At 45.8% G+C, this 26,079-nt stretch overlaps 1 protein-coding gene across 1 annotated transcript in view; it reads left to right on the top strand.

Annotated features, from left to right (window-relative positions):
- OVCH2 (ovochymase 2) overlaps nt 1–26,079 on the top strand; it is a 1,298,878-nt gene that overhangs the window by 621,495 nt on the left and 651,304 nt on the right. Inside the window, exons 9-10 of the mRNA XM_069623602.1 lie at nt 24,890–24,980; nt 25,061–25,191. Of these exons, the coding sequence (XP_069479703.1) occupies nt 24,890–24,980; nt 25,061–25,191 (222 nt within the window). The remainder of the gene's footprint in view (nt 1–24,889; nt 24,981–25,060; nt 25,192–26,079) is intronic.

The following is a 26,079-nucleotide window of genomic DNA, read 5'->3' as shown; positions in this document are numbered from 1 at the left end:
CGTCGTCAAGTTTTGTATGAACTTTTTTGCACCATTTGTACGAGGGCGTTTAGAAGCTGGTCCCTTGCCTTTTGTTTGTATCACTTTTGCTGGTTTGCCCTTTTGCGGTACTGACTTAACCATTGATGAATTTATTGATTTTGCCGGGCCTGCGAAAATCCCAAAAGAAGCAATTTGGTTGTCTGCTGTGGCCGGGTCCTTTTGCTTCGACTGCGTGGCAACTTCATCCTTGTTTGGAGCTTTGCTTTTCTGCGTGGTCGATGCGTTCTTAGGGGCCACCTCTTCCTGCTGTATTTCAGGTAGAGTGTTGGCACTCACTGCTACCGCAGCCGCGCACACTTTCATTATTGGTGCTTTGTCTGTTGCTCCTGCCTCAAAGGTTATAACTGTTAAATCGGTGCTCTCCTTTCTTTCATGCACCTTTTTTGAAGTCGTTACAACTTTAGTGGTACCACCAGTTGATGAGTGTACTGCTGTTTTCTTTGATTGGTTGGCCAATTCTGGGTTGCTATGGTCTTGCTGACAATTGCATCTGGTTCTCTCATAGCCACTTAACAGCTGTACCGCAACATTGTGCCTGATTCACTTCGTACACTCTACAATTGCTTCAGCAAGTTCAACTTTTTCATGGGCCTCGCGTTTGGTTATTTTATTGAGGCGCGAGTGCCATTGTCGTGAAGTTGCTGCTTCCAAGTCAAGTCGATTAATTAGGTGCTCATTTAGTTTTTCCATTGCTAAGACTTTACTGTTCAAGGTTGCAAGAACCGAGTTCTGGTCTCGCAATGCATCATTCACTGATTCATACAGTTTCATAAACGGCATTAGAGCGATGGAGGTAGCCGCTAAAACGTTGTTGTGAATCTGAATACCCGCGGCTATGGAAATAGTTCCTTTGGAATTTGCTGTCTCTTCAGCTTGGTTATTAGCAATCTGCTTGAAACCGTTAGAGCTTGGCGTTAGGGATTCTCCCCCTGTCATGGATTCTTCAGTGGTTGTCGTTGCAACATTACTGCCGTTAGTTTCATGACTTCCTTCCGAAGTATCAAGGTTAATGGGTCATACTGTAATCGACAAGTTTTGTAGATCGATAGCTTTATTGCTCACACTTGTCGATTCTTTTGTCAGGGTACTCACGTTACGTCTGTTCGTGAGTTTCATATAATTATTGTTGACAAAGCTTTCATTTAGGCGCTCTCTCATCAAAAGAAAGTCAGCCTTTAGCCTTTCGGTAAGCCGCGCTTCGCGGGATGCAACATCAAAGTTTGTCGTGACATTTGCCGCGGCATTCAGCTTTGTCCTGGGTAAGGAGGAGATCGTCAAACTTGCGGGTGCCGTTCTTTTCTTTTCGTCTTTCGAAAGACTTTCACTGTCTGAGTTAATAGCTCTTGAATCGATGGCTGAAACTTGAGTATTAAAACCATCATTCTTTTTTTGCTGGATTTGCGAATGCAGTTGCTCATGCGTATCCTCATTCGCAACTTGTATTGAGTGGACTCGCTCAGCTGATTTCTGTTCCTCTAGTGTTTTGCAGTTTCTCTGAAGATCTTCGACTGCACTCGCCTGATTCTGCTGCCGATTAAGGCTCACATGCAGGGCCAACGAGGGATACTCTCGTATATCTGCATCAGTAATGTCAAAGGAGAAAGTGGTCTCTGAGGCATCTAAGTATACCGTGGATGGCGGCAGTGTACTTTTTTATTGATTTACTTGATTTTCTGGTAAAGGTACACTAACATCTAGTCTTTCACGTTGCCTCAACAGCTGGTCACTTGTTACGGGTAGAGGAATTGGGGTCACTATTGCCATACATGACAACACTGGCACTAGGTCTGATCCCGTTACTACTCCCTGCAAGCGTTTTTCACTTTTCGACGGCAACGATGGCAACGCCGCTTCACTCGGCATGATCGATGTAGGAATAGCAATACATGCTTGCTCAGCATAAGTTTGTTGCTCCGCAATTGCAACAGTCACAGCGGCTGGCAAACAGTCATCGCTTATAGCGGTCTCCAGGTGCTTCATGCTAGAGGGGGAGCATCTACCGGCACACACAAAACGCTTACCTTTGGCTTGGATGAGATTTTAGATTGCAGCCGCCGCAGCTGCAGCAGCCGGTTTCGCCTGTGTGGGCCGACCCCTGTTAGTGACCCTTCAATGTCATTGGGCACAGGTTCCATGTGTCATCCTGTGGCGTCCAGAGGCGGACTGGGCTGACTGGAACTCAGCACCGAACTCCGCTCCGCGCCGGAAGTTCATTTTTATAGCTGAGTTGCAAGTTTAAAGGTACACCGTCCAAATCTCGTCACTGCAGCTCCTCTCTGGGAAGAAAAGAAAACAGGTCTGGGCTGACTGGAACTCAGCACCGAACTCCGCCAACTGGTATTAAGGCAGAGATCATTGGCGGCACACCACTCCTGGATGGCGGACAGACAGTCAGAGATGAGAGAAGGAGAAGAGGTGGCTGAAGGGAGCCTGAAAATGAGCAGAGTGTCATTCGCATAGCACAGAAAGTTGGGGCAAAGAGCGGCAATGCAGTGGGCAAGAAGTGGCAGGTATTGGTTGAACAGCCAGGGAGAGAGGTTAGACCCCTGGGGAACACCACAAGTAGAGATAGAGATAGAGGAGAGGAAGGACCCAAGTTGGACCTGGGAGCGTTGATCGGAGAGGAAGGAGGTCAGCCAAGCCAGGGCCTAATCAGTGATACCCAGGTTTTCACGGAGTCGGTTGAGCAGGATGGCATTGTTGACCGTGTCAAAGGCAGAAGAGAGATCAAGTAAGATGAGGACACAAGGGGTGTTGCAATCGAGGTTGGAGAGCACGGATGTTCAGGAGAGCAGTTTCTGTGCTCTGGCAGCTCTGAAGCCAGACTAATGGTCATGAAGACAGCCAACAGATTCAGAGTGAAGATTAAGCTGGGAGATGGCCAGCTTTTCCAGGAGTTTGCCCAGGAAAGAAGTGATGGCGATTGGACAATATTTAGCCGGGCAGGAAGGGTCGGCAGAGGGTTTCTTGAGAAGAGGGTGCAAAAGGGAGTGCTTCAGGGGGGAGGGGAATACTCCAGTGGCGAAGGAGTGGTTGCAGAAATCAGCTAGAGCAGGAGCCAGGGTGCCAATGTGGTCCTTGATGGTTTTGGACGAACAGGGGTGAACCTGTTTCGATAAGACTTTCATAGATCGGACTTGTCTAGAAACCTCGTCTGAGGAGAACAGGGGAAAGGCAGAGAAGTGGGTAGGAGTGGTGGCCGAAGAAGGGCCAGAGGAAGAGAGAGAGGACAGGATGTCCTGAGTTTTAGAGATGAAATGAGAAGCCAGGGCCATGCAGAGGGCCTGGGAGGGGACAGGAGAGGTAGAGACTGCAGCAGGATTGGCCAGCTCCTTGCAGATTTTAAAGAGTTTGTCCGAGTTATTAGATGCCGCAGAGACGCAGGCTTGGACGAGGGCTCTCTTCTTGGTGCGGACGGAGAGCCGGTATTACCTTTGTATCAGGCCAGTTTGTCAGAGGATGTACCTGAAGCACGCCATTTCCTCTCAGCCACCCTGCACTTGCGTTTAAGGGTGAAGGGGTCTGAGTCATACCAAGAGTTGCACTTGGCTTTGGGCTTCAAACGGATCCTCATGACAGGGGCAAGAGGGGGAGGCAAGTGGCGGCGAAAGCCTCAACTGACTGACACACCAGTGCTGGGGTTGGCTTGGCTGAGGGGTAGAGAGGGTGAGATAGGAGGAAAGGAGAAATGGGTCACTCCAGGAGAGAGGAGTGGTAAGAGGGGACGAAAGGGGAAGGTCTGAAGAGATCAGAACATCCAGAGTGTGCCCTGCAGAGTGAGGCGGCCCAGAGGATAGAATAGAGAGTGAGAGAGAGTTGCAAAGGTCACAAAAGAGTCCAGTGGAAGGACAGGAAGCATCCAGGTGGATGTTGAAGTCTCCAAGAAGGAGGAGTTGAGTGGTTGAGACCAGGCGGGAAGAGGAGAGGTCCGCCCGCTCAGAAAGGAAGGGGGGATCTGACCAGGTGGCCGATACATGGTAGCCACAGTAAGGGAATGGCCAGGAGAGAGAGAGAGAGAGAGAGCATGCAGACGAGGCATTCGATAGAGAAGTAGGCCTGCATAGGAATGACAGAGGCAGGAATCCACTCGGGGAAGATCAGGGCTAACCCCCCTCCGGAATGGTTGAACCTGGGAGCGGAGAGGAACTTGTAGCCATCAGAGAGAAGAGTGTCAAAGCTTGTGACAGAGCTGGCCATGAACCATGTCTCGTTGAGACCGAGGGCATCGAGATCAAGTTCCTCCAGGAGACGGCAGATGTCAGAGGAGAGTTTGACAGCAGAGCGAGAGTTTAGAGTGCCAATGTGGAGAATGTTGCTGTCCTTGAAAGACTTCCGGAGAGGGGTACAAATCAGAGGTACGCCCTGCGGAGGTGTAGAAGCAGCCCGAGGGAGGGCAGAAGGAGGAGAGGGCAAGGTAGCCACGGAGGAGACATCAGGGGGATGCCAGGAAGTGTGGAGGGGAGAGAGGGGACAGCAGCAGAGGAAAGGAAATTGGTGAGGTGCGGGAAGCGTCTATCAAAGAGGAGAAGGTTGGTTTGAGGGCCTTGGATCAAGACGGTACTATTCAAGTAAACATTAATGTTGACCTTAGAAGAGTGGAAGGAGGCCAGGAGGGCCTCCCACCAGGTGCCACCATTAATGGTAGAGGAAGAGAAGGGAGAGAGCACAGAGACCATATGTAGAGTCCATAGGTCTGGCGAGGGAACGACAAGGTAGTCATTCATGATGTATTGTAAATCATCCTTTTGACAAGAAACAACAGACGTTAATATATGTGGAGGTTAAACAGGAAGAGCAACTTACCAAGACTCACGTTGCACCCAGGCAAGGGGGAAACAGGCTTGGAAGTGTTGCATCTGGAATCCTCATGCAGTTGTATTCTCTTGTGATATCGCCAGTGTCCACATACTACGCATTTTAGATTGTTTGTGATACTTTGATATAGTATGGTTGACTCATTTTTAGAAGCGCCAGGTGATGGCTTGATGTCTGCAGATTCACTGTAAGTGTGTTATTTAACATTTGCACTACAATCAGCATTCATTTCTTTTCCATTAAATTGTACTGAAAATAAAATTGAAATTACCATGCTGGTTCCATCTGGTCACATATTACTGCAATGTTTGTTGAGCGTGAATGGAACTAAATTAATGCTTAACAAGCTTTCACTTGCGATTTCAGGGACCGGAGTAAAATGCAAGGGAATTGATATTTGACAGTGTTGATAGGCTTACAATGAGCTTGGTTCCTGTTTACAGTGGTTCAAGGAAGCCACATAGAATCTCCATGTCAGCAGTTTGTTTATTTGAGTTGATGTGCACAGTAGCCTCTTCTCCATGAGTGCTGGATGTGATTCCTTTTTTTATCTGCCATGTTATTATTAACATATCATCTACATATCCTAATCTCTTCCAACCTTTCTTTATCGTCCTGAACTCGCTTTAGTATTGGTGGGAAATTTGGAATGTTCTAAATAAAGATTAACTGAATTAGAATTATACTTTAAACAAACACTGCACCAGGCCGAGCTTCCTTGCAGCTAAGACTATACTTACATCTGTCTCTGGTCTAAGATCACTAGCCTTTGCGCTTTAAAGACATGCTTAGGTGCAACTGAAAATCAATAGCACCATTTGTATTTTGCATGTCTCTTCATATTACCATTTTTGACAACAAAATACACAATTAAATACAAACAGTATCCATAGTCTCAAATTATACAAAACACATTATTCATGTTATTCTTTACAGATATAAATATTTATTAATAATGTGACCACTAACTGTCTTACACTATTCACCGTTTAGCAAACAGGCCATACCATTTTCCTTATATATCAAAGCATCCCTTATTTCTATATATAAACACATATTTAAAGTTGTACAGAATGGCCTGTGCCCCCAGAATGAGGATTTCTACCATCTGCACAGTACCTGAAACTTCGGGACCCTCGTAAAGCAGTTGCCAGAAACTATGGCACCACGTAAAGAAGGCAGCATTACAACTTCGGATTTCCTAGAAACACCAGCACAAAAATGCTTGTGCCACTAGGAATACCGTGCTCGAAACACTGGCACTGTGGAGCAGACAGTAACCAGGTCTAAGTGAGCCCAAATGTGCACCCAATTGACCCAGCTGCACACAATGAGCGCAGGGACTGCTTAAAAGCACCACACCCACACCACGCACACCCTCCAACACAACCACTCGTAGCAGCAGTCATGGACATGGAGGTGCTGCATGCAGGAGTGCAGCTCTACGAGCAGGAGGTGCAACATTGGGAACGGGCCGTCACGCAGTGGAGGACGATGCAGAGGAACAATATGTAGCAAGTTGTGTCATGCAGGCGGGCAGCTATACCCCGCACAAGGGCCATACCCTGCTCTCTGACTGACAGGCAGGTCCACACACTATACCAACTAAACAGGGAGACCATCCTTGCAATAGTGGACCTCATCCAGGACAACACCCAGAGCGTCATTGGCACCCGGACTGCCATACCCCCAGTGTTGAAGGTGGTGTCTATGCTGCATTTTCTTGCCACAGGGACATTGCAATACATAGTTGGGGAGCTGCATGGTATCTCCCAGCCAGAATTCTCAAAAGTGCTCATGCAAGTCCTGGATGGCCTCCTGCGTCATTTGTCCCAGCACATTGCCCTACCAATGACACAGGCCGAGGTGAAAGCCACCGAGGTCCGCTTCTATGCCCTTGTGGGCATACCTAATGTATTGGGAGCTCTGGCCACCCACAGAGGAGGTGTATCGGAACAGAAAGCTGCACCACTCCATGAATGTGCAGGTCTGTGATGCGGACCTGACGATCGCACACTGCTAGGCACGCTTCCTGGGATTAACACATGACTCGATGGTCCTGCACAATAGCATGCTGCCTGGGTACATGGTGAATTTCGGTGGACAGCGGACTTGGCTATTGGGTGAGTCAAAGGATTAACACACACCACCTTACATGTTTACTGGGGTCGGGGATGTTCACTGTCACCAGTGCATGGCCCACAGACACCATGCAGAGACACAATCTGCATGCAAGAGTGGGTGCCCACGACTGGCATGTATCACATGAGTACACGTAAGAACACACCAGCACAATCTGGGCACGGGTGGACAGGGACATGTAATGCACCACAGGAACTAGAATGCGTCACTCCCATGTCACGAAGCACAGCATATCCTCATAGTGCCCCAACCACCACCACCAACCCATCCCTGGGAGTCATATCCCACACATGTCCCAACCAACATTACCTGTCACAGTGTGCAGCAAGGTGTTTGATGAGCCGCAAGCGCACAGACCCAGATGCATGTCACACATCCACATCACAACATGCATGCACTGCCCTGTCTCCTCAATGACATGACCATCCTCCTGTGTCCCTTTCCATGCAGGTGAATCTGGCTACCCCTTACTACCATGTCTGATGACCTCTGTGAGACATCCACAGACCTACTAGGAAACAGCGCCCAATTGTGCTCACATCAGAACAAGGGCGACAATTGAGCAGACCTTTGGACTGTTGAAGGCATGTTTTTTTTTGCCTTCACTGCTCCGGTGGAGCACTGATGTACTGTCCGGTGAAAGTGGGGAAGATAATCCTGGTTTGTGCCATGTTGCTCAACATGTGCATCCGGCGGAGCATTCCCCTGCAGCCGGACATGGACATGGCTCCTGCGGACGATGATGATGGCAGCAGCGAAGAGGATGCAGCTGCAGACATGCGACTATGCCATTAAATGAATGACTGGGATGGGCGTGCAGCCCGCCAGAAACTCATACAGAACTACTTCTGAGCACACAACCCATGGCACACACTGCATGTGAGTCAGCGCACAAATACAGCACTTCTATGTACAAATTGAATGTCCGGACGTGAATTCATATGCAGAACCATGTGTATTTTTGGATGAACAAACAACAAGTAACTTGTCGCCCACCACCCGCTCCCCCCTGCCCAACTACCACCTACCCCCTCCCTGACTATCCCCCCAACTGACCCTCCCCGACTAAGCTTCCAAGACACACCATCCCACAAACAACTCCTAGGTAGCATCAGTATCACTTGATGTCAGGAACTGGCTCAGTTCGTAGCTTCTTAACACCTGACCTGCCCTTTTGAGGTGAGCCTGACAGGTGCAGGGATCTACGCCTCCGGCTGCTCTGTAGTGAGCTGGCAGTCATGGTGACAGTTGAGGGTGGGTCTGAACCTGCCATGTCCCTGTGCTCATGTGCCACCTGCAGGGAAAGGGTGAGGGCCTCAGCCATTGCCGAGATGGCATTTTCCCCTCTCGTACCCTCAGTGCGAGCAGGACCGTTGCACATGTTGATCGTCTCAGGGCACATGCGCAGCGCTGCCCGGTGGCCTGCACGCTCTCCCGGTTCAAACTGGTCTCCTCCCGCATCAACCTGGTTTTCGCCAAGTGCTGGCGCATAAGTCCCACCATTTGTTTGTGCCGTTCCTCCATAGGCGTGAATCCATGTCACTGATGCTGGGTGGAGGAGGTGGGCTGTGGGCTGTGGATGCCTGAGGGGCTAAATGAGGGACGGTGGTAGGGGTTTGTTCAGATGTGCCCTCGGTTGTGTCCCCGGTACCCTGCCTGGCATCGTCATCTGTAGACGTGCTGATTTACATGGGCGGCTGGTGTCGGGGGTGGTAATGGCTTTCCTGTTGGCACCTCTGTTGCAGCAGCACAAGTTGCTGCAGGAGCTGTAGGCTGTGCCTCTGTTGGGACAGCAGGAGTTGCTGCATGGGCAGACAGCATTCTCACTGGGCTTGTGCCTTTTGTGGCCTGTGCTGCTGTTGCCTTGGCACTGGTTTTGCATGGTGTGGCTCTCCTCCTCTGTGTGGCTGTCCATGAGGTGCTTGGTTCACCTTGATAGCTGTCAGATGATGTGTCAGTGGGGGTGAGATGGGCATGCCATTTATCACCTCTGTGCCATTCTATGGCATTGCTACATGCAGTTCAGACAGCATGTGACAAGATGTATGTGTACGGTGTCTACTTTTCATGCATTGAAAATTGTATGGGGCATTTACTCAAGTGTTTCCAGGTGCCACCAGCAAGACGGTGGTGGACATGGGTAGTCAAATTAGAAGATAGGGTTGCACTGGGCCTTGTGTCATTGTTACAGTACAAGTGTAGGGAACAATGTCATGCAGGGGAGGGAGGAGTGAGGGTACCTGGGTGGGAGGTGGTGTATTGCAGGGGTTGGGGGCCATAAGGGTCTGGGAACGTGTTGATGGGAGCCACATGGGCAGGTGCAAGGGATGTAAGGGGGAGGGGAATAAAATGCGAAGGGTGGGGTAGTCCACATTCCGGCTAATCCAGGGAAGGTTGGTTGTGGGTAAATGCTGGTGAGGGATGCCGGGGGTGACTGGTCAGGGATGGGTTGGCACCAGTGTGACTTATGGGGGACAAGGCACCAGGCAGCCTTGTGTATGGGGCTGGGGGTCTTGGAATTCATCCTTGCGGTCACAGGCAGCAAGTGGAGTGAATCCAGGGCTGGTGGGAAGCAATCCCAGGGCGTGGGGCCTAGGTTGAATCACGTGGCACTATTCTGGATTCGTATGATGGGGCAAAGGGAGGTAAGAGTAGAGTGAGGGAGGGCTGTTGCTGTTGATAAGCCCAGTGGGAACCTGAGCACTATAGACATTATGCATCTGGGGGTAGGCAAGGTAAGGGAGGGTGCCTCTGAGGTTGTGGTGCTGGAATTCAGACCTCTTGCCATGGTCTGTGATGTGCGGATGCAAGGTGTGGGGTGAGTCAAAGGTGCCGCCAAGGTCTGTGGCCTCCAAGGGCAGTGTGGGGAATGGGCCCATGGAGGGTGGCCAGGGAGTGGGTGGGTAAGAGGACGCCAATGTCACAAAGAGGGGCTTCTCTGTCTTGCTGGGATTGATGCAGGGATCGTCAGCAGAGCATGTTGCATGATCAGCAGTCAGGCACTCAGGTGTGAGAGAGGATGGAGAGGTGGTAATGTATGGGAGTTTGAAGGTGGGCGGTGTCATCAGCATTACACTTGGAGTGGGGTACAATGGTGGTGATCGAGTGGCCCAGAGGGGTAAAATAGGTGTTGGGGAGCCATGGTGATTGAATGGTGCCCTGAGGGACGCCACAGGTAGGGAGTGAGGTGGAGGTGTGGGAAGGGCACTATTGCACTTGGCGGTGTTGGTCTGACAGGTAGGTGGTCAACCATGCCAGATCCAGGTCTGACAAGGACGGATTCGATGTGTGCATGCATGTGAGTGTATCACGGGTGAACATTACATGTGGTGCATGCATGCCACTTTGGGGTGGGGGTGCCTCATGTATGTGTTGGTTTTCATGTCGTCAATGTCTGCACATGTCCAGTACTAATGTGGGCATGTGTGTGTTGGGATGTTTGGGGGGCAATGTTTGTGTACCCTTGGCCAATGGCCATGGTTCATTGGGTTGGATGTGGTCTTTTCTAATGCAGCTGGACATGTCTCCTTGCGTTGTGCTCTGCATTTGCATGTCTGCTGTGTTTGTCTTGGTGTGGCATGTTGTCCCTGCTCCAGCCTCTGCTGCTCCGACTCCCTCGATCCCTTCAATGTGCAGCATACTGCTGCACTTCTCCTCTCAAGGCATTAGTTTAATTGGTGAGGCTGTCCCACCGCCAGCGGCCAGGCATTCCTTGTGGCAGTCGCGTACTGTGTGGGCTACGGGTCCCACGGCTCACACCTTCTGCGTCAGCTCATCCCAGATGGCATTCTTCCTGATTTGTGTCCTGCGACATTGGCCCATTGCTCACAGCCCCCCGGTATGCTGTAAAATGCAGTTGGTCAGGATGGTTAGCTCCTGCTCAGTTAAGCGTGGCTTCTGCTGCCATCTTTCAGGGATGAGAGATGCAATGCCTGCTAGTGCAATGTCGCTGTCTGCGTGTCCAGATGGCAACAGAAATGGTATGATTTTAAGTGGATTGTGTTTTCTAAAATGGCTGCTGTTGAATTTCCTGTTCCGGCGGTGGCGTTGTTTTCGGTGCCGGTGTTTCCGGAAGTGAAATGCCGTAAATGGTGCCACCAGCATTGTTGCTGGTGGTGCCGATTTCATCCGATGATGACAGTGTTTCCGTCATGCTGTCGCACTGTGACCAGACTACCAGAATGCGCACTCCTGCAATGTTGTGATGTGCCAGTGATTCCGTGGTTATGGTTGCCAGAAAGGGTGCTACAATCTCCACGGAATCACCGGCAAAATACAGCCACACTTGTAATGAGGGCCTATGTGTTTGCAGCAGGCAAACCCAGCAAGGGTACCCCATTCAGAAGGTATGAGTATGTGGATTGATGGAGACAGACAGTCTATTCTCGCCACTGCTTCAAGGGAGGCCTGCCACTTTAATCAGCAACCACAGAGAGCTATATTAACCAGAAAGACCCTTTGATCCACAACAGACAGGAAGATGGGCGGGACTTAGTATTACATATTTTCCCCCCTTTACCTTTTCTGTTGCAGAGCACTCTGGTTATGACCTCAGGCAAATGGTAGATTGTTGGTGGGAACCCAGGATTGGTTCATTAAGGTAGGCTTAGCCTACACTAATCACTGTGGCCCATTTGGCCTTAAAAGAGGGCTGAGCCCCTCTTTTGGGCAGATCATCTGAAGCCTTCTCAAAGAGTAACAAGAAGAGCTAATTTGTACCCCAGTTGAAGGTACTCTCTAGCTTACAACTTCCGCCATTGAAGGATGGCCATGATTTCCAAAGTGAGAAGCAAGATCCCTCCCCTAAACATTTTCCAGGGAACAAAGGGAGATAGTGAATCCAGAGGACCCTCCAGCAGCTCCAGAACTGGTGCCCTGCTAGGCTCTGCAAGCGAGCTTCCTAAGTGGGAAGTGCCAGAGAGTCTGTGAACCAAACATAGGACAAGGCCGTTGCCTGCAACACTCTACTCAGCTTTGGGCTGTCTGTCTTAAAGGGCAACAAAAGCCCAGTGAAGAAGCTAGGAGGAGTGCATCAACAAGCAGTTGCATTGTTTCCGGTGCCAGTGTTTCCGGCAGTGAAATGCAGTAAATGGTGCCACCGGCATTGTTGCTGGTGGTGCCGATTTCATTCAACGATGACAGTGTTTCCGTCATGCCCGTCGCACTGTGACCAGACTACCAGAATGCACACTCCAGCGATGTAGTGATGTGCCAGTTATTCTGTGGTTACAGTTGCCAGATATGGTGCTACAGGCTCCACAGAATCACCGGCAAAATACAGCCACACTTGTAATGTGGGCCTATGTATTTACAATAGGCAAACCCAGCAAGGGTACCCCATTCAGAAGGTATGAGTATGTGGGTTGATGGAGACAGTAGGTAGGCTTAGCCTACACCAATCACTGTGGCCCATTTAGCTTTAAAAGAGGGCTGAGCCCCTCTTTTGGGCGGATAATCGGAAGCCTTGGCAAGGAGTAACAAGAAGAGCTCATTTGTACCCCAGTTCAAGGTACTCTCTGGTTTACAACTTCCGCCAGTGAAGGAAGGCCAGGATTTCCAAAGTGGGAAGCAAGATCCCTCCCCTAAACATCTTCCAGGGAACAGAGGGAGATAGTGAATCCAGAGGACCCCCCAGCAGCTCCAGAACCGGTACCCAGCCAGCACACAACATGCCCTGCTAGGCTCTACAAGCATGCTTATTATGTTGGAAGTGCCAGAGAGTCTGTGAACCAAACCAAGGACAAGGCCGTTGCTTGCAACACTCTCCTCAGCTTTGGGCGGTCTGCCTTACAGGGTGACAAAAGCCCAGTGAAGTAGCTAGGAGGAGTACATCAACAAGCATCAACCATTGTCCACGTTAAAGGACATTTTGTAAGCCAGTCGAGCCGCTCACGCTTCAACCGACTGCACGACTGACTGTTGTCATGCTGCAGTCACTAACGTCACCCGAGATGCCTCGACTAGTACTTCAGATCTGCCAACCAGCCCTGAGACAACGATTCCTGACCCTGATCCGCCGTGTAGGCCAGCCTGCAGCTGTCCGTCCAGCCTTGCTTGGCGAATTGCCTGCCACCTGTTACCCGCAGTTGTCTCCCGTCTTGAACCCGGTTGCAGAAGCTGCAAATCACTCTGAAACCAACTCGACCCTGTCAAGCACCAAGAAGTTCTACAAACACAAGGTATATTGCAGTCCTGGCCCTCTGGTCTGAAGACCCCTAGTAACATTTTACAACCCATTGCTCCCTTTGTGTTGAAATCAAGTATCCTTGAACTATTGCAATTAATTACTTTACTGACTACCCTCCTGTCAGTATCCAGAGTGCATCCCCTTTACTTCTTGAAACTGTCCTTGACTAGATAGTCCCTTTTATCAATGGGTAACCTTGTATTTCCGCTGTGTTGCAACTAACCAACGATACACGTCCTGGCAGAGATAAGCCTGTTGTTCCGTCCACATTACCAACATTGGACAAGGAGGTTTATAATTTGCTTGGGTTTCCAATCTGTTTGGATCCCTTCTAGTCTACTAGTGGTGTGGGGCTGATTGATGGTTTAGAAACCGATATTCATCCCTGGACTACTGGTGCCCTGGAAGTAGATTTGTCATACCCAGTGACTGAACTATCGCTGCATTCTGACCCTGTATTCAGCATTTTACATTACATGACTTTCTGCCTCATTGAAGAACTATGTGCTGTTTCTGTGGCTGTACCTATGCAGAAGCTCTCTGCACAAAACCAGTAGTTTCGTTGGTTGCCATGCAGGTGTTTGATTTGCAATGCCACATCCTTTATCCCCCACAACACCTTTGTCACCTGTATGGGCTTCTAAATTAGACTTTGTGATCTCTGTAAATTTAGTATTTCCTAATGGCTGCCAGTTTGAGAATCTCATATTTTCTTGTAGGAGTGGTAATTATTTCATGGACTTGCATTGTTCTTTTTTCTCCAGTATGGAATCCAATTATCTTCATAATTGTCTGTTGTTTCCCTAAGCCATAATTAGTTGTTATCTGCTTGATCTTTTCATCAATATTTTAAAGGCTGCTTCCATTTCGACAAGAGATATCCAAGGAAGCATCTAATCCCCAGCTCTCATTTTATTTTCCAGTACTTTCCTGCCACCTTTCAGTTGCAATATGGAATTAAATGCACCTTGTTGGAAATCTTCCTGCTCATTGTACGTTTCTTCGAGCTCTGTACTTGAATAGAACCTATGTTGTTGGCCGCTTCTCTTGTGTTGGGTTCAGTTACATTACATTTATCAATTTAAGGTTTGTGTCGAAAACCATGCAGAGCTACAAGAAAGTCTGAGGCTGTTCTTTATCTTGTTGGTAAGTCAGCGATATCTCTATTGTCAGATCCCCCTGAGTCTTTATCTGATACTCTCAGGTTTGAGCACAGTCTAAATATGTATTTGGATGTTGTGACGATTCACGGAATCTCATCACTTCTTCCCATAGGGGAGAACTTCAATGTAAAACTAGAGAGGTGAGCATGCTACACAATATTCCCCCTACAAGTGACAGAAAGTGGGACCTCACAGGGAGAAACTCCCAACATGGGGATAAGGACTCCCATTCTGTCGAGGATTTTCCTGAGCACATGTCATATGAGTCCACATATCATCAGGACTCCATGAAAATCATCTTGAGCCAATTGCTATTTGTTATTGTAACATATATGAAGAAGGTAGTAACTTGTCTGACACTGAGACAAGGAAAATCATACGGATCATTACAGATAACAACTTGCCTGACACTGAGATGAGAAGGTTGTTAGGAGGCGTAAAAATGGTCTGACATCAAGGAAGGACAACGGCTACGTACTGGGGAAACCCCATGCTAGATTAATAAAAAGAGCATGAGTTGACAGATCATGGAGAGAGACCCGGGAAGTTCAAACCAGGGGAGTGCAAGGCACACACACAGAACCGAAGATCCTCGGCCAAGAGGGTCTACGCTAAAGGGAGGAGACACGGAAGACCATGTCAAGCTGGGGAAGCCAACCCCGGGAGCAGCAGCAGCAGAAGAACAGTGGGGTGACCTGGACAAGGTGGACTGTGCAGTCCGTGAACAATGCTGAGACTGTTCCTACGATAGTCAGACCCAGCTACTCCGAAGAAGAATGGAGGAGCAGAAGGAACCAACAAGACCTTCCGAAGCAGACCGATGATCCCATTCTGAGCCACCAACCAGTGACGCTAGCCTGTACACAGAAAGGTAACGAGAGAGGCAGGAGACCCGGGGAGGAATGTGGGTTGAAGGGATTGTGACAGCTTACTCGTCCCAGTAAAGCAGTGATTGACAAACTGAGTGTGAATCAGTACGGGACCAAGCCTACTCATCCCAGTAAAGCAGTGATTGCCCAACAGAGTGTGAATTAGTACACGATCAGGCCTACTCGTCCCAGTAAAGCATTGATTGCCCAACAGTGTGTGAAACAGTACTGGACCACGGCTACCTGTCCCAGTGAAGCTGTGATTATCCAACAGAGTGTGAATCAGTGCGGGACCACACCTAATTGTCCCAGCAAAGTTGCAATTACTCTACAGAGTGAGAAACAAGACGGACACAACATAAACGTACCAGTGAAGTAGAAACCATACAACAGCATAGGAACATCTATGGGACACTGCATACTTGTCCCATTGGAGCAGTGAATGTTAAACAGAGCCTGAATGAGTTTGGGGTCTGAGCTACTGGTCCCATTGTAGAAATCAGAAATAGTAAGAATCTGAGTACTGAAGAGATAATACCTAACTTTGACAATAAACAAATAAGAACTGCAGAGAGTGATGGGAAAATACATTGTCTGAAGGAGAAGTGTAATGAAACACAGCAATTAATCTTAAGGAAAGGAAGCCACCAAGGGATACTTCAAATTGATACTGAGTACAAGGGTCATTGACCTAATTCAAGAAACCAAGTGACTTTGACACAGAAACAAAAGAGGACATGTGGGAAGTGGAAGAATCCCCTTACTGAGTTAAAGGAACTTATTGAAGAAATCACCAAGAGCTATTTAAGATCAGCCTATTAAATTCCATAAGGCGTCATTCTCCTGGATTTGTATGTTATTTTGCTTAGTGGTAGGGTCAGCATAGATACATTTTAGGACTAAAAACAGATTTTTGTTTTATTTATTTATTAATACACTTTCAGCCAAATGGCTTTGTATATACAACATTTTCACATTAAAACAATAGTTACACAATTAATGATCACCTGGGTGCAATTTTTCTTCTAAAAACCGTTAAAAGTATAAGAATGCTATCTAAATTAAAAACCATAAATATGAATGTAACCATGATCTCAGGAGTACACGCAAAGAAAAATGTTACAACTTAACAACTAAATTCAGAATATCGTGGACATGTTAAATACAAAAATAGAGCTCAGCAGGTTAGTGATTTAAGAATCTGAACACATTCCCAATATAATTTCACTAGATAAAAAATCAGATTATGGTCACATCCATTTAAAAACACTGGCCACACCGAAGAGATGCTCGATGGTTTCAATATCTTGAGTATCACATAGACGACAAAAGCGAGACGCGCCCCTTGGGTAAATTGTAACAACAGATACTGTCTGGCGATGGAGCTGTTGGGATACACATATATATATAAATATATATATGCTTTATGTATGGTTTAATCAAGCGAGTAGAGATATATTTACAAAAGATGCACTATTTATCCCGGAGTACATCTTGACAAGGTTTTGTTCTTTACTATGTGGAGAGAGTCTAACTTTCAGGCGGGCCTTAATCACGTGCACTACACCATTCACAGAATGAGAACAGCATCCAACTTGCCACTTTGTGTGGAGTAAGAGGATCAAACCTAAGTCCCCTTTGTGTTACAATTGTCTATTTCACTGAATGCACTAACAAAATTCTCCATCATTGTACTGTTGTTTAACCTTAATAGGTTATCGCAAAACATTACCGTTTTCGCAATGAAATCGGACAAGATACCGTCAAGGTCAAATTCTAAGTATAGGTATTCTATTGACAGTGACTTTGGCATGCAAAGTAATTTGCACAATATTAAGCTTTCATAGCTTTTTTTAACGCTGCACCATATTGCCCTCCCCATATCTCGATTCCATAGAAAAAGATAGAACAAACTTTGGTATAAAAGGAGAATTGTACAATCGAAATACCACTTTGTTTACCTATGAATTGACAGATGGCACTTACTTGTCTGTTATATTTAATCTTTGTTTCTTTCCAATGTGTTTCCCACTTTAAAGTATGCTGAACATAAATGCTTAGATACTTGTAGGTGGAAACACTTGCAAGATGCAGACCATTTAATTTACAGATAAGTGACGGGGCAAATTTAATTGATTTACTTTTCTCTATGTTGATTGATAATCTGTTGATATCTGCATACTCTCCTAGTGTCATGATCAAGCTTTGTAGACAGTTTGGGGTATGGTCGGCCAAAACCAGGTCGTCAACGTAAGCTAGCCAACTAGTCAGGTGGCGACCCATTTTCACGGGGCTGATATGCAGGTTATTGAATGCTGACCCACGGTCTGCAAGGTATAAGTTAAAAAGAGTGGCAGCGACAATGCACTCTTGTTTTACGCCACATTGTGTGGGTATGGAAGCACACAGTTTGCCTCTGTGTTCAATCTGATCTTTACTGTGGTGTTAGTATATAATAGCATCAACATGTTAAGCAAACCCTGGGGGATATTCCATAGTGACAATTTCTTCCAGAGTGTGTTTCGCAGCACCGAGTCAAATCCTGCAGAGAAATCAATGAAGGCAGTATAGACGGTATTACCCAAATTGGTCGTTTCCAATTGTTCGAATGAACAATTGACCGAATTTAATGGGTCACAATTGACCTTTTCACAATTGACCGAATGTGTATGTATATATATATATATATATATATATATATATATATATATATATATATATATATATATATATATATATATATATATATATGGGTTTTGGGGGTTTGGCGTTGGGTGGGGGGTTGTGGGGGGTTTCCCCCCACATATATGGTACAATTGACCGTCACAATTCGGTCAATTGTGAAAAGGTCAATTGTCATTTGAGCAGTTGTAAAACGATCAATTCGTATACAACCGTGTAGACTGGGGTGTCTCTGCGCTTCCATGCATATTCTACTGCTGCAACAAGGATGAGCAGATTGTGGGTAGTATTAGATTTTTTAATGAACCCCATCTGTTTTGGGGGAAGTATATTATTCTCAGAGATCCAGTCATTAAGTTCTTTTAGTAGTACTTTGGCAAAAAATGTGGATGGAACGTCTAGCATGGCTAGCATTCTATAGTTGGTGGCCACATTGTAGGGGCCTTTTTTCTGGACTGGGAGAATGTTACTTTCACACCATGTTTTGGGAATGCAGCCTGTGTTATCTATGTGGGTGAACCGTAAATGTAAGGTATGCGGCCACATCACCGGGGATGCTTTGACAAGTGTGTTACAAATACCATCAGGGCCTGCTGCTCGTGATGAATTTAATTATTCAATAATGATAGTTTCAATATGGACACTTGGCAAGTCCAAGGAGACGTTGGGAGAGGAAAGGGATCATCATCTTGTGTAGTAGAGTGGTGCCAATGTGCTTCACCCCATCTGGTTTATTGACCCAATTAAAGGGGAGGACACAATTGCCTCGTTATACCGTCCATATGTTTGAGGTCTCTTTTTGGGTAGGCGTATATGCGATTTCTTTCCATTTCTCTACATTACATTTTAGACGATGTTCATTTAGCCATTTCTGATAATTTTGCTTAGATTGTCTAATGTACGGGCTTGCCTCACTTTGGTGATAGTGGGAATAGTGTGGTATATAAAATAGCACACATTTTGTTACGTAGTTGCCATTTGGCTAATGCAATAGCTGGATCGTAGTTCACCCGTTTAGTAAGGGGCTTGTTTGTGCGTTCAGCAGCGCTTTTATATTGCCTCTGAGAGGCAATAGATTCTTTGATTTGATGGACCAAGATAGCAAATGCAGACACAATCTCAGACTCTGGATCGTAAGTCGGTAGATAGATCAAAACGTGCTATAAAGGTGGCCATCAAACTCGTGGACATTGTTAGGGCTTTAGCTATTCATTCCATCGTATGCGATTGCTATTCGGGTTAGTGAATATGTCACTGATTGTGTCCTAAGAGTTCTCTGTCATGCATCTATCTATTTGAGTGAGCTGTTAGCAAAGTGGGAGATGGTCACTTTCTACTCTCTGTACTATGGCCATGTCTTTTACAAAGGACATTCCACTGGCATTTACAAATATGTAATCAAGAGTGGAAGCAGATTTACCATTGACGCGGGTGAAAGCCATAGGGGCATCTCCTGGACAAAGCCTGTTTTGTCGCGTCATGCCAAACTCTTCCAGGAGTATCACCCACTTTTTGGCTGCACGTCTCAATGATTTTGTGTATTTCCAGGACGTCGATGCCCGGTCCTCACAATTAGTGAGACTGGTCAGTTCTATCCGTGAGTTGAAATCGCCCACTAGCCAAATAGGGAAGTCACAGTGAAATGTATTCAAGATGGATTTGACTGCCGCAACATTTTCTATAGTCGTTAAGTTGTTTGGTGGATCATATACATTAATTAAAATGAAGCTCTGGAGTTGTTATTGCAGTTTAGTAGCAAGGACCATAGATGTAGAGCCATCTATTTCAAATAATGACCAGGGGGAGGCCACAGATATTAAGAAACCTCCTTTTGGCCGTCCAATGGTGCATTTTGAAGCAAGCTTCTGTATGGTAGCACAACCGTCAAATTCAACCGGGTCTATAAGCCAAGTTTCCTGGAGTGCTATAAATTGAAAAGTTTGATAGATTAGATGTAAGTCCATCATGACTGAATAGGTGTAAAAAAAAAAACAGGTATTCCAAGTGCAGAGGATCTGAATGTCATCGGGATATCTTGGAAAAGTGGGTTTTGAAAATGGATGGTAACCACTGCCAAGTACCGTGTGTCAGAATCACTTGTTGCATGCACCGGGGTCGGGTGTTGAAAACCTAAAGAAACATTTTTTTCTACTAGATCGGTGAGTATGAGTCTATTGTATTTCATATTCGATGTCTGACAGGGCAGCGGCTTACTGCCGTTCTTACACACATGCTGACACCATGAATGTTCAGTGGTCGCAGACGTGTTGATGGCATTTATGGCAGGATTACTTAGCAGGTGTAGCAGTCTAGGTTTAGGGCCTGGTGGAACCTTTGATCGATAAACTCGAGCAGGTTGAGGATGGATTGCTGTTACTGTCGCTCGAGCGAGCCAGCGAACAGCACACTTCAAAGAACAGTTACGATGCGTGCACACCGGATGCGCTGCGTGTTCCCGGTTAAATATTGCTTCTGCTCAAAGGGGGCAGGGCTACAGATGTGATGTTCTAAAACATAGAAAATATACACTATAAAACACTGTGTAAGGATATAAATGTTAACCAAGCATTTAGGTGTAAAATGCTCATCCACATGGACCTTGTGAAGAGAATACGTCCAGTATAGCTGGTTTGAGTGGCAGTCCAATGTACTCTGCTCCAGCAGAGTAACCACAGCGAACCACACACTTCAAAGCGCACGTGCTCCCAGTTAAATAGTGCTTCTACCTAAAAGGCGGCGGTGTTTCAGATGGGATTTTCTAAAACATAGAAAATATACACTATAAAACACTGTGTAAGGATATAAATGTTAACAAAGCATTTAGGTATAAAATGCACATCCACACGGACCTTGTCAAGAGAATAAGTCCAGTATAGTTGGTTTGAGTGGCAGTCCTACGTTCTTTCCTCCAGCAGAGTAACCACAGTGTACAGCATACTTCAAAGCGCACCACTGATGCGCATGCACCGGAAGCATGCGTGCTCCCTGTTAAGTAGTGCTGCTGCTCAAGGGGAGGCGGGGCTTCAAATGTGATTCTTGTTTTGACCTGGTTATTGACAACAAGCACTCTAGTTAGTTTGTGTTAGATTGGGAAAACCCTTAGAGAAGGGAGAGTGAGCCCTTTTATATTATTTAAATAAAGAAAAGTTACTGAAAATGCCACCACTTTGTCCGTTTCCTTCTCTTGGTCTACCTCAATGTATACTTACGTTTGTTTTTGTGGCCCTTCTCTCTCTGGGAGAAGAAACAATCAGCAATGTTTCTTGATGGACGGTGTGCAATCCACATTCATCCAGATACCTGTGTAGATCCTCAATCCAGAAGCGTGCAGTGCATGCTATTTGCCTCACCTAATGCTTAGGTTGCCCCATACCATCAAGTGGCAATTCTGTCCAGTGGTGGGCACAGCCACAGCTATCCCAGACCTTATGGTTTCCCCCATTGTGAGGGGGTACCTGGTTGTTTAGTCAATTAAAGTTTAGTTTAGTCAACTAATGTTGTTTAGTCCTCCCTTTACTTCTCCCATCACATTTCTCTCAACCTCTCGTTCCTGTCATCACCATCTCTACAACATCCACAAGATCAGGTCCTCCCACACTTTCCATGCTTCTAAACTCTTAATCTCCTCACTCATCTTCTCCCGACTCTTCTACTGTTCCTCTCTCCTCTTTGGACTCTCTGCCTCTCATCTGACCCCCTCAAGTCCATCTACCTCTCCTCTATTCATACTCTCTGCCTCGTCGGCCCTTGCAACTCTATTTCCTCCTCACTTTCTCAACTCGGCTGGCTTCCCTTCCCCTCCCAACTTAAATTTCAATTCCTCTGCTTGGTCTTCAAATCTCGACATGACCTTGCTCCCCCCTATCTCACTTCTCTCCTCTCCTTTTACAGTCCCTCTCACTCTCTCCACTCCGCTGACCTCTTTCTACTTACTGTACCCCGTCTCCTTGTGCTGCTTCTCACTTCCGCTCCTTTCAGCTTCTGGCCCCCCTACATTGGAATGCTTTACCTCTATCCGCTCCACCCCCACATACACCTCCTTCCGCACCTCCTTGAAAGCCCTTCTTCTCCACTCCCCCTTCTCTCCTCCCTTCTCCCCGTCCCCATACCTCCCCTTCCCTTCCTCTCACAGCCACTCGACATTATATCACATAACTGAACTTTGTTCCCTTCACTTCTCTCCCCTCCTTCTCACTTTTCCCTCATCTCCAATATCCAAGGAAATTGTTCTACATATTATTACAATGGTTTGTCTCACGTTTGTTAACTTGCTTCTCCATTAATGTATCTTGTCGTTTTATTGTAAAGCGCTTTGGATTAAAGTGCTATATAAAATTAATAAACATAATCATAATTAAAATGTCTCCCCCACATATACTGGTCCTCTGGTCAGAGCCTTAATTAGATGTTACAGATTTCTGGTATATTTCCATTGTTTGTGGCACATGCTCCTTTTAACGAATGGCTGGTGTTGTGTGTTCACCTCTTCTGTAGCCTAAGCACTCTGATTAAAACCTGAAGGTTTCTCAAATTCTTGGAGTTTCTCTGAGAATGGCTGACTCAGGATGGATACTCTTGTTGAAGGCTCCTGTGGCATTGCAGGAAATTCCAACTCCCTGCCTTCGCCAGTGTCACAAACTCAGGCATTGATACATCAAGGGATGGGAAAGTCATATCCAGGCAGGGAAAGGTTGTCTCCTACCCACTCCCAGTTGCCAGGCCGGACTCACCAGCCACTCTTGCAATGCAAGACTAATATGTGATGTATTGCTAAACTGTATTGATAGATATCACAAACCTTCCTCTTATCTATCATGGGCCACTTTACCGCTGCTACCCCCTACACACCCTTGCCATAGTTGCCAGGAGGGCTGGTCCACTGTTCTGTTTAAACTTGGGGGTCAACACAAGGGCAGAAGGGATGCCTGGAGAACTTGGACGAATGGGCCAGTTTTCTAGCCCTCTTACTGGCACCACTGGCAGTGTGACAACCCAATTGGCTTTCCATTTGATTTAAAACATACTTTGACCTTTTACTTTTGAAGTAGCCTGATGATTAATTTATTTTTTAAGAGTAGTGTTCATGAAGAGTTATTATTCCAATACATCCACTTCAATTTCTGTCCAAACCCCTCGTAGTCTTTTTGTATAACCCCTTTGACCTGATGGTCTACAACATACTCATCCAGTACTTCAACAGTAATAACTTGATCAATCCAGCTGCCACGAAATACCTCAAAGTTAGCTAGAATGCACCTACAGCTTTACATTTGTAATCTCGGACCAACCATCTCCTACTCAATCCTCTTATTTAGTTTTATCCACTTAAAATAGTTTATTATTTAGTTTAGTAAATGTTTACTTAGAACATAAAGATGTACACATATTTTATGTCATTTGGACCCATTAGTTAGAAAAACTATTTGTTCTACTATCCATAGTTGATTGTCTTACATATTGTTGAAAATAACATAGAGGCTAACAATTATCCTTTACCAACCAGCAATAATGTATTTTTCTTAAATATTCCAGACTACTGTCCCTCTAAAGTCATGCTACTTCCCTTCATGTGCTATGTATTGAGCTAAATGTAACCTAGTCCTATATTTTCAGGAATTTGCCACATGGCCTTGCAAAGAACAGCTTTTTGTTCATAGATTAAATGGAGCATAGCCCTTTGTTGTTAGTTTATTCATATTACTTATCTCAGTCTCTATTTCTAATCGTTTTGTTGTCTTCCATTTCCATAACCAAGCCACTTCCTTTGATCCAACATCATTTCCTTCTTCTTCATTGATCTTGCTATTGCTGTTCATAACATAGTCCTGGGAACTACTGTATTTCAAACAGAGGCTTCACTAGTGCTGCATAGACCTGGTTCTCGTTTGTGTCCTGGAGGTACATCTCCTACTTCCTGTCCACCTCATTACCACTTGCTTCCCTCATGTTATCTATTGTTGACCTCTCATCTCATTATTCAGCTGCACCTACCATCCCTTTGCCTATGGAACTCAAATTGTATTTTGCTCCCTTTTGGCTCTCCACTGACTCATATTCTCTCTACCATTTCATTTAACTTTCACAGGTCCATCCCGACCTTCAGCTAAAGACAGCATGCAAGCTGGTTCACCATGGACCGGAAATCTATTGATATATTATTTTCTTTTTTTAAAGATTCAAATCTTTCACTGGTCTAGTCCCCCTATACCTTTTTCCAGCCATCTTTACTTTTGATAAGCATCTCCACATTACCACCTGCACCTTTTTGGGCATTGAAAGTCAAGTGTGAACTATAAAAAAAAACATATGGGTACTTGCACAGCCTTGGTTTCCTTCACCACTTTACTGTTCTGTTTTTTTCGCCTGGGTGTGTTCCAGTGGAAAATCCACACATCATTGAAAGGGAAGCTTCCACTCTGAGCGTATTCAAAATAGCCGCAAGCATCAACCCCTTAACCTTGAAGATGTTCCCCATCCACCCTTCACAGAGAAAGTCACATGTGCTAATTTCATTATGATCAATCCAAGGGCCCCAAAGTAAGATGTGCGATGAAACTAGTGCAGTAGTCGTATTCATCACACTCTTTTAAAATGTCTGGCTTCTATTTACATACCCTGACAAGTCATCGAGTACCATATGATGCACAGAATTTCTTTTTGAGATCTCCGAAAAGAAAAAAATGGGAAATTATAGAATTAAGGGGATTGGCTGAATTATCATAATGGAAAAATGAATGGCACACAGGCACATCAAATGTGTATTTTAATGTTTTTTTTCATTCAAAACCACAAACAAGTCTCTCTCTCTCTCTCTCTCTCTCTCTCTTTCTCTCTCTCTCTCTCTCTCTCTCTCTCTCTATCTCAAACACATATACATACAGTCACTCATGGTACACCAGGTCCCTAGTTCACCTTCTTTCTTCTAACCCTTTTTGAAAATTAAAATCTCATCTATGTTTTGGGGGATTATCTTTTTATCTTTCATGCAGTGGAATGCAGTATGCAGGATGGACTCTTGAGGAGCAACAAAGGTATATTGGATTTTCCTGGAGTACCTAATGAACTTTATGAAAACAACGAGTAAGTATGTGTACACATATATTAATCACTTAACCAAACACCTAACCAAAACGGTAAATCAAAAACATGTGCGTTTTCAGATTGTGCATATGGACTATAGAAATATCAAGGGGGATGCAGGTTTTACTGAATGTATCCCGGCTTGACGTGGAATTTGATGTGGAATGCAACTTGGACTATTTAGCAGTGTATTCTTCAGACAAACTTCTTGGTGAGTAACTAAAACAAAAGCTACTTAAATATTACAACAATACTTGTGATGTACCTACCGACTAAAACATAAGCAAACAGTGTCATAGAGCCGGGGGTACACATTTGTATTTACTAGAGTGGTACCTAAAGTGACTCCCTGCAAGCAGTCTTAATGATACATTCATTATAGCCTGTAAGGGTATATATTACATGTATGAGTACACCATTTGGGGATGAAAGTGTTTATGTAGCAACATATGGATGAAGCAGGCCATATGAGGCTGTTCCTTGCAAATAAAGGCAGTTCCAGTGCATGTAAGGCTATACCCAGCAATTTGAGGCTATACCTGGTCGTATGGTGGCTGAAGCTAGCTCTGTGAGGATGTACCTGGCATACAATATGGCCAGACCTGTTGACTTTTAATGCTTGTTGATTTTTTTTCAGTGCTATCAAAAGAGCTTACCTCCTCATATCCCACTGAAGTATGCTTGTTTGCCACTGCGATTTTCTTTGATTTGAAGTGAGATATTTTCAATTTAAGGGGTACCAAGTTGGAACTTGCCTTGGCCTTTTATTGCAAGGGAGACCATTCAATGGTCATTTTATAGTGGCATAGGGTTCACTGGGCTGTGTTTACAATTCTAGAAATGACTAATCATGCTGCTCACAGACCTAGTTTCTAAATGTATAACCAACTATCTGTACCTGGCATATGCTATGCCGATCTAGCACTCTCTCTCTGTGTGCTCCCTTTCTCTATGTCTGTTTCTATGTCTCTGTCTATGTTTCTCTCTTTATCCCACTGTCTCTGGACAAGGGTTGTGCTGCCAGGTGCACGCTTGCAAGATCTATGCCAAACTAGCTGACAGCTGTGTGACTAGAGGAAAAAACACGGATATCTAAAAG

This window comes from Ambystoma mexicanum, chromosome 11 (assembly GCF_040938575.1).
Source record: "Ambystoma mexicanum isolate Mex_15411 chromosome 11, UKY_AmexF1_1, whole genome shotgun sequence".
Taxonomy (NCBI): domain Eukaryota; kingdom Metazoa; phylum Chordata; class Amphibia; order Caudata; family Ambystomatidae; genus Ambystoma; species Ambystoma mexicanum.
This window is presented reverse-complemented; position numbering and strand designations above follow the sequence as displayed.